Source organism: Palaemon carinicauda, chromosome 14 (genome assembly GCF_036898095.1).
Source record: "Palaemon carinicauda isolate YSFRI2023 chromosome 14, ASM3689809v2, whole genome shotgun sequence".
Classification (NCBI taxonomy): Eukaryota; Metazoa; Arthropoda; class Malacostraca; order Decapoda; family Palaemonidae; genus Palaemon; species Palaemon carinicauda.
The window spans coordinates 142,938,533-142,948,369 of NC_090738.1; the positions used below are offsets into that span (position 1 = coordinate 142,938,533).

The 9,837-nt window shown below is 41.2% G+C and overlaps 2 protein-coding genes across 2 annotated transcripts in view; both read right to left on the reverse strand.

The window, feature by feature from the left end:
• LOC137653073 (doublesex- and mab-3-related transcription factor B1-like) overlaps window positions 1-1,453 on the reverse strand; it is a 64,711-nt gene extending 63,258 nt beyond the window's left edge. The window contains exon 1 of the mRNA XM_068386466.1: window positions 1,255-1,453. Within this exon, the coding sequence (XP_068242567.1) occupies window positions 1,255-1,453 (199 nt within the window). The remainder of the gene's footprint in view (window positions 1-1,254) is intronic.
• A 4,188-nt stretch (window positions 1,454-5,641) lies between these two features.
• On the reverse strand, window positions 5,642-6,145 carry LOC137653074 (uncharacterized). The gene has a single exon (XM_068386467.1). It carries the CDS (start codon window positions 6,143-6,145, stop codon window positions 5,642-5,644), a length of 504 nt encoding a protein of 167 aa, XP_068242568.1.
• Between the last annotated feature and the right edge of the window lie 3,692 nt (window positions 6,146-9,837).

The window sequence follows — 9,837 nt, forward strand, 5'->3', positions numbered from 1 at the left end:
GTTTAAAAAACGAATTTGAATACGGTCAAATTTGTTTCGAACGCGATTTTTTTAAAAAGTTTGTCGAAATGAGGCAAATAATATACGGTTGGAAAGATATCGAAAATACGAAACTTAGTCATGTTGAACGTTTTCTCAAATTCGCGTGTACTGATCGTGTTGTTTTTTCGTCAGAGTAATTTGGATTACGATGAGACCCATCGTGTTGCTTTTTCATCAGAAAAAACAGTGCTTGTACTGATCTACGTATGCGTTTGTACTGATGTATTCATCGGAGAGTAATTTTGAAAGGTTCCGAAAAAAGAGTACTTGAACTGATGTTTGCATGGGTTTGTACTAAGCGTGTTTTTCACTAACTAGACTTTGCTCTGTTTTGGGTAATATTTTTGCTCGTAAGTTTTCAACAGTTTATTGTATCGTCGCCCCTGTACTTGCATGGTTTATATCATTGAACTGAATGATAGTTTTTTCAAAAAGAAAATGTTTTTTATTCTTTTTTTGAACTAAACATTTTTTTACAACAATGTTCTGGACTTCTCTTTTTTTATGACTTGTACTTTTCCCATTTGAATTGCATGGAGTTTCTTTTTTGCTTGAACTTTTACGAGTTGAATTTTTGTCATTTCTTTTATTCCAAACGGACCATCATTTTTAACTTGTACTGATCAATATATTTAATTCAACCATTTTTCCTTTGTCGAACGGACCACCCTTTTTGTTTGTACGGATCAGTTGTAGAACTTGGACGTCAAGGTCACAAAATTACACCTTGGACGGATCACCTTCTCCCATCTGGACTGACCACAAAAGTTGCATCAGGAAACTCACAAAAACAAGGACGATTACAACGAGATCGACGAGAATGTATGAACCATACCATTTTTAGCTCAATAAATACTACACACTGAACAAGAAGAACTTATTAAACAAGATGTTTTTGAAGTTTCTCACATTAACACTTTTTATAATACAAAACCGAATGGTTCACTTTTACCTCCTCTCTTTTAAAGTATTACAAACTGACGAACTAAAATAAAATGGTGAGCACAGTGCATTTTGTTACCACAATTGGTAATAGGCGCACAATCCATGTGAATTGTATAAAAGGTAAGTACTAGTAAAAATGGATTGCTGGTGTTTTTATAGAGTTTGTAGTACCATCACAATCAAAGTTCGTACTGACATAAGTTCTGGTCGTGCTCCGGCTAGAAAAAGATACATAAGTACACTGCGGCCAAAGTATTACAAACTGACAAACATAATCAGCCACCTCGCTAGAACAGAGCATCTCAGACGCCTCTACTCCTGTTGCTTTTCCTTGTGCAGGAGGCTGTTGACGGATCACACAGTGATGCAGGTCGCCATGGTAGCGACACGGGCAGTGACGCGGGTCTCCGAACTGATGGTCGCGACGAACTCGGCCACCCTGAAGCCACGGGGTTGGACTGAGCATGGCGCTAAAGTTGAGTAGAACATTTAGGAATTAGGATAAATAGGAAACAACAAATAGGTGAAGAAACCGTGAAGTGAAATGAGTTATAGAAGACAATATGCATTTTTCTCACTAAAACAAACTTCTGTTTGTGTGCAACTTCTGTACTTGCATATATTTTGGAGGGAGAAACACAGAAAATACTACCACATGGATCAACACATTTGGAGGGAGAAACTATAGATGTACATCACGGGGTAGCAAATAATATGAACTCCAGGCAGAACATTTTTTTAACATCTTTTTGTATCTCGCAAACTGAAAATAAGAAGAAAGCAAATTAGAACACAAAGTAAGAAGAAAGTAGAGCACCAGTACTTGTGCGGCATGGATCCGTCAACCCTTTTGCATCCTAGTTCCAGCCAGCATGAGCTAACACCCTCCTGGATCGAGCTGCAGTAGTGTAGCACAACGCATCAGAGAGATAAAAAGGTGAGCAGCAGCATGTACAGGAAGGGGAGAAAGCAACTATAGCACACGAGCATCCACAGGCAGAGAGAGATGCAGCAACTTCTCTCCACTTGAGACTAAACTTATATAATTTTTATTGTTGAACTTTCAGATATCTTTACAAGAATTTTTAGTGTTTTGCTTTTACCTCGTTGCTTCTCTGAACTTACAAAATAAACTTTGTTACATGCGCTCATTAACATAACCACACACACCTGTTGTGCTATAGAAATAACATGGAAACACATAGGAAACTGGACTTACGATTGGTAAGTAGATGTACTGAAAAGCATTCAAAAGATGAACTAAAAACAATTGAAGCTCTTCAAAAGCATTCAGGAGAGATAACAAGAAACTAAAATGCGGGGGCGGCATAGCTACTTGAACCGGGCCATAAGGACTAGAACCAAAACTATCACTACAAGTAGATGTGTTTTTTGTAGGTTTTTGGGAATGAGAATTCCTTTTTTTTGAAATTATATAAGAAGTTTAAAAATGTGTACTACCCCATAACAAATTTTTATACTGCACATGTCCATAAATATTAGCTTTTTATTTGGCAACAAAGAAATATCAAAAAGGATATTTCATTTCTTATAAGCATATGAACAAACAGGTTGATAGCAGCACGAATAGAACAAGTTCTTACCATCGGGGACTTTCCCACTTGCGTGATCTGACGTCCACTCGTGCGAGTAGAACCGACGGACACACCATCGGGGACCTTCCCACTGTGCGAGATCGAACTGAACCCGTTCGTGATGCCAAGGCCGACTAAACTTACGGTCTCTCGAGATCTGAATTGATTGTGTTACAAGTATACACAAAAATCCAAACGAGCTCATGTGAGTACATGTTAAAAAGATAATTGAGTTCATGTATATTAACTGGAGAAGTTCAAACAGAAACTTTTTTAAGAGAAAATGTACTTTTTTGCTATAACAACTATGGTCGTCTTGCCAACCCTGTATATTTAACCGGTTAAAAAGATAATCAAGTTCATGCATATTAAGAGGAGAAGTTCAAAAAGAAACTTTTAATAACAACTACATTCATCTTGCCACCCATTCAGTTTTTGCTTTGACAAAATCCACACATTTAAAAAGTTTGTACTGGCGTGGGGAAGCCTCGGTTCTTTTGACAAAAACTCTCATGTTCTTTGACAGTTTCAATTTTGTCTGAACTTACTAGTTTCCCGGTTTTGAACTTATAGAATTTTATACCCCAAACTTCTACAGGTTTCTTTAATTTCTATGGAACAAAAACCGAAGGAGTCTAGACTCAAGAATTATATGAAAGAGTGAAACCATAGTGTGAACTTATCTGAGGCTTTTGTCGAACGGAGGAGACGAGGTGATGCAGGAGCAAAACCCGACTCCTTGAATATACAGTAGTTGTGTTGTCAATACTTCTTTGAGTTTTGATTTCTGAATGTACTGAACTAAAAATAAGAATCGAACTGGACTAAAATTCGATATTGAACTGAACTATTATAAGAAACTTTCTATTCAGGATTGTTCTCCCATATCTATAAACCAAAATTCCAGGGAAGTTAAACTGCAGATTTAGAAGAAATCTAGACTTCTACAAGCAGAACATATGCTAAAGTAACAAAAGTGAAGTTAATAAGGAAGAAAACAAGTCACTGTTTTCATCTTTGTTTTTATCAAAGATGTAGTAGTAGTAGTAGTAGTAGTAGTAGTAGTAGTAGTAGTAGTAGTAGTAGTAGTAGTAGTAGTAGTAGTAGTAGTAGTAGTAGTAGTATCCTAAATGGTGGGTTTTTGTGTAAGTTTCCTGTAAGATAGTTATTCGGTTTTATGTAAAACTTTTTATTTAGAAGAAAATGGCTATATCTCTGATGCAAACTTAATTTGAGCAGAAATGTTCATCTTTTGACACATCGAAACCACTAGCTACAGTTTTTTTTGCTTCCAATCTTTGAACTGAGAAAAATTATGAGGTTTTTTTGCTCCCAACCTCCTGCATATATATTCTCTAACTGATTTTTTCTGTCACTTGAACTGAGCAAAGAAAGCAGCAATTAAGGCATTCTTAGCCAGACTAGGCACCCCCCAAATCCCACACAACAAAGCATGTTATATGTATTTTTCACGAACTGATGATTGTTCACGTACTGAACTGAGAGCACCTAGTTTGTGTTTAAGCAATTAAAATAGACGTCTTGAGCACCCCGTTTCGGCAAATATTTGTGCTATAATTCAACAATAGAGAATATAGATAAGCAACCACCTTTTTATGGGGAATATACCATTTTTTGACGGCCTTCATGTGACCAGCAGCGCCGGAGCTGATCTTCTGTCTCCTGCTGCTGCATTCAGCTAAAATTAAACCCCACATAATTCAGTTTTGGCTCAGACATTAACAGGAAAAAAACACCTTGCATATGTTTTTATTCTACTAGGTAAGTGAACGCTGACAGTACATGATACTGGAACATTTTCATCAAGAGATAGAAAAAATATATCTATAGTTGAATGGGAACATTTGCTTGTTCATTCACAGGATGAGCTTAATTTTGACACCATTGGCAATTATTCCACACATGGACAAAGTCAAAGCACTTACTGAAAAGGTCTCATTGGCATGCTGAAGTTGTTTTTTTTACTCGATCAATTCTGAAAAGATCAATGCCAAGACTAATTAGAAGCTGAGCACCTTGTGTGTAGGGGAAGATGCACGATTTACTGTAAAGCCTGTGTAGAAAAAGCATGCATCAAGATATTGCACGGTTTACTGCCAATTCTGAACTTACAGTTCAACCACTTGAGTAATGACAATAGTCTGAACAAAAAACATTTAACTAAAGAGCAACGGCCAAAGCATGCATCAGGATACTGTAGAAAAGAAAGAAACCAAGTCCTCATGTTTGAATTTTATGTCCAAGACAATGATAAGTAACAATGATATTGTATTGATTGTTTTATATAGGAAACAAATAGTGATTTCTAGGGTCCCATTTTTCACCCTTTGCTTCCCATTTAATTGTGATTCATGTGACCTTATCTTACCAATAGCATCAGACCTTTGAGTTGCGCATTATAAATGTAATTCGAGCTAGCTGCAACATGTAATAGGTCTCTGATCAGATATTTAGATCCTTAAATGTTTTATCTTTAGTAGTAGATCATACCACAAAATGCATTTTGCAAGAAAAAATTGGGGGAGTATGAAGGAATCAGTGGGCAGCAGCCACACTTGGTTTACCAACTCACACACACACAAAACTGATAACAATTTGCACACGACCTGACAACAGGAGCACACATGAACTGACAAGAAGAGCACACCGGTGTTTAACATAATATAAATTGATTTTGGAAGATGAACTACTACCTGTCCACGCTAATGCATTTCATCTTTTTAGAATACTACCTCTGCCTTGCTCCATCTTCCTCATCTGGTTCTTGACCATCTTGCAATAAAGAGGGAGCAAATTAGAGAGATGAGGTTCTTCGGGGGCTGCCGGTGCAAGGTGTAGTCCGGCCATGGAGCACCGGAACCTCGGGAAGAGGTGGTTGGCGCAGACGCAGCCAGAGCAGAACCGAACCCATGCTGGAGGGAGGGATGCGGTCGGCCGGAGCGTAGGGAGGAAGGTGGACGTAGCACCGGGGGCGGAGGGGGGCGTGGGGGAGGTGGCCGGCAAGCCCAAGACCCATTGGTCCTCCTCTGCCTTGGATCTCAGCAGCCGACCACGGCGGGGGAGGGGGTGGTGGTGCGCAGGTCCTCGGTGAGGCGGCGCGCGGGAGATGGGCAGGGCACGGCGGCGCGCGGTGCCGTGAGGAGCACCGGCCAGGAGGCACGCGATAGCGGGGGAAGAGGTGGCTGGCGAGGCGACGGAGCGGAAGGAGAAGGCTGGCTCGGCGGGGGCAACGCATGGTAGGGAGGGGCAGGCTGCCGGCGGCGGCAGCGCGTGGGTAGGGAGGGGCGGGTGGCCGGCGGCGGCGGCGCGTGGAAGCAAGGAGGCGGCGGGCGGCGGCACGTGGGAGCAGGGGGCGGCGGGCGGCGGCGCGTGGGAGCAGGGGGCGGCGGTCGACGGCGCGTTGGAGCAGGGGCGGCCGCCAACGGCGCGTGGGAGGGGGCGGAGCCGTCGGGGAGAGGTGGTTCGAGAAGATGCTGGGGAGTGGCGTGGGCTTTCTCTGTGTTTCGGGTGGGGGTGCAGCACCGGGTTTTGCAAAAATGCATCGGGCCCTTATAGGGGCGAGGGGTAACAAAATAATATTCTGTTACTAGTAACAGAATAGTCCAGCCCGGGATTGACTATTCATCACCCTGGGTGAGGAATAGTTATTCTTCACCCCCCCCCCTCTATTTTACCACCAATGCACTGTAATTTTACATTCCGTAAGTTTTCTCTTATTTCTGACGTAAAAAGAGACCGTAAAAAATATTTTATGTTAGGTAAAATTACAAATGTAAAAACATAGTGTAAAATATACATAAACTCCAAATTTTCTTGTCTTATGACCTATATTTTTATTTTCTTATACCAAATTTTATGTAGTGAAAATTTAACTATTTGAATTCCAATTGTGATTTCGTAAGATTACCTCGGGTGAAGAATAACTTATTCTGCACCCTGGGTGATGAATAGCATCACTATATGTATGTATGTATGTATGTATGTATGTATGTATGTATGTATGTATGTATGTATGTATGTATGTATATTATATATAATTTTTGGCCTCGTGAAGGAGAAAGTATCGCTCAAGCTTGGGGGAGGCTTAAGTCAATGATGTATTCATGCCCCAATCATGAGCTCTCAAGAGAAATTATTATGAAAAAAAATATGCTCGGCTTTCTCGTAATGATCAACCCATGCTCGATACTTCTTGTGCTGGTTCTTTTATGAAGAAGACTATTGATTTTAGATGGGATCTTTTGGAAAGAATTAAACGCAATTCTAAAGATTGGGAACTCGACAAAGGCAAAGAGTCAGGTATAAAGCTTGAGTTCGATTGTGTTAAATCTTTTATGGATACCGATTCTTTCCACAAGTTTAGCACTAAGTATGGACTTGACTCTGAGATAGTAGCTTCTTTCTGTGAATCATTTGCTACTCATGTTGAACTCCCCAAGGAGAAGTGGTTTAAGTATCATCCCCCTATTGAAGTAAAAGTAGAAGAACCTACTAAAGCTAAAGAAGAAATTATTACTTATAGTGTTAACCCAATTGTTCCTACTGCTTATATTGAGAAACTCCCTTTTCCTGTAAGGATAAAAGAACATGCTAATGTTTCAACTGTGGTCAACAAAAGTTATATAAGAACACCTGCACCCATGATAATCCCCAAGTGCAAGGAATCATCGTAGCAATTTCCAAAGGTGGAAGTGATAAGTATGGTGTGTCGAACCCACAAGGAGCTAAAGGTAAGATCAATATTCTCTCAAGTTCTATCTTCCACTGATACGACTCTACGTACACCGAGCGTTTGCTTCCATCTAGAAATGAGAAATAAACTATGTTGTGGGTATGAAGAGGATAACTTTGCATGATATCGGAGAACTAAAATATAAAGATAGGTGCTGTTAACATAAAGTAAGAATATATTACTATATATTATAAATAGCGAGTGTGGAATAATGATGGATCGGTGTGCGGAATTATCCTAGGCAATTGTTAACAAGATCGATGGTCGTTATTGCAATTTTATATGAGGGAGAGGCATAAGCTAACATACTTTCTCTCCTTGGATCATATGCACTTTGATGACCCACAAGTATAGGGAGTCTATCGTAGTCCTTTCGATAAGTAAGAGTGTCGAACCCAACGAGGGGCAGAAGGAAATGACAAGCGGTTTTCAGCAAGGTATTATCTGCAAGCAGTGAAATTATCGGTAACAATAGTTGTGTGATAAGATATTTCGTAACGGGTAACAAGTAACAAAAGTAACTAAGGTGCAACAAGGTGGCCCAATCCTTTTTGTAGCAAAGGACAAGCCTGGACGAACTCTTATATAATGCAAAGCGCTCCCGAGGACACATGGGAATTGTTGTCAAGCTAGTTTTCATCATGCTCATACGATTCACGTTCGTTACTTTGATAATTTGATATGTGGGTGGACCGGTGCTTGGGTGCTGCCCCTTCCTTGGACACGCCTCCCACTTATGATTAACCCCTCTCGCAAGCGTCCGCCACTACGAAAGAAGAATTAAGATAAATCTAACCATAGCATGAAACATATGGATCCAAATCAGCCCCTTACGAAGCAACGCATAAACTAGGGTTTAAGCTTCTGTCACTATAGCAACCCATCATCTTCTTATTACTTCCCAATGCCTTCCCCTAGGCCCAAATCATGGTGAAGTGTCATGTAGTCGACGTTCACATAACACCACTAGAGGAAAGACAACATACCTCTCATCAAAATATCGAACGAATACCAAATTCACATGATTACTTATAACAAGACTTCTCCCATGTCATCAGGAACAAACGTAACTACTCACAAAGCATATTCATGTTCATAATCAGCGGAGTATTAATTATCATTAAGGATCTGAACATATGATCTTCCATCGAATAAACCAACTAGCATCCACTACAAGGAGTAATCAACACTACTAGCAACCCACAAGTACAAATCTGAGGTTTTGAGACAAAGATCGGATACAAGAGATGAACTGGGGTTTAAGAGGAGATGGTCCTGGTGAAGATGTTGATGGAGATTGACCCCCTCTCGATGAGAGGATCGTTGGTGATGACGATGGCTTCGATTTCCCCCCTCCGGGAGGGAAGTTTCCCCGGCAGAACAGCTCCGTCGGAGCCCTAGATTGGTTCTGCCCAGGTTCCGCCTCGAGATGGCAGCGCTTCATCCCGAAAGCTTCCTTCTGATTTTTTCCAGGTCAAAACACACCATATAGCATAAGATGGGCACTGGAGTCCTACCAGGGGGCCCACAAGGCAGGGGGGCGCCCCCCACCCTTGCGGATGGCTGGTGACCCCCCTCTGGTACTTTCTTCGCCCAATATTTTTTATATATTCCACAATAATTCTCTGTGAAGTTCCAGGACTTTTGGAGTTGTGCAGAATAGGTCTCTAATATTTGCTCCTTTTCCAGTCCAAAATTCCATCTACCGGCATTCTCCCTCTTCATGTAAACCTTATAAAATAAGAGAGAAAAGGCATAACTATTGTGATATAACATGTAATAACAGCCCATAATGCAATAAATATCAATATAAAAGCATGATGCAAAATGGACATATCACACTTATGATTGGAACTCTAGCAAGCATCCGCAACTATAAAAGATCATTAAGGTAAAACCCAACCATAGCATTAAAGTATCAAGTCCCCTTTATCCCATATGCAACAACCCCCTTACTCGGGTTTAAGCTTCTGTCACTCTAGCAACCCACTATAAGTGAATCATGAACGTATTGCAACACCCTACAGCGGGAATCCTTCACGTGTGCGCGGCACGGAAAGCACCATAGGACAACACCAAAATAAAGCATACAACTCAAACCAATCTAGATCATCAATCAACCCAAAAGTCAAAAAAAAAATCTACTCACAACATCATAGGATGGCAACACATCATTGGATCATAATATATGGCATAAAGCACCATGTTCAAGTAGGGTATTACAGCGGGGTGCGAGAGAGTGAACCGCGTAAAAGAGATGAGGAAGGTGATGAAGATGGTGATGTTGATGAAGACGATCACCGCGGTGATGGTTCCCCCCGACGGCACTCCGGCGCCACCGAGAGAGAGGGGGAGAGGGTCTCCTCCTTGTGCTTCCTCCTCCATGGCCTCCCCCCCTAGATGGGGAGAGATTCTCCCTATGGTCCTTGGCCTCCATGGTGATGATGGCCCCCCTCCGGGATCCTCCTCCATGGCCTCCGATGATGATGGCCCCCTCGGCAG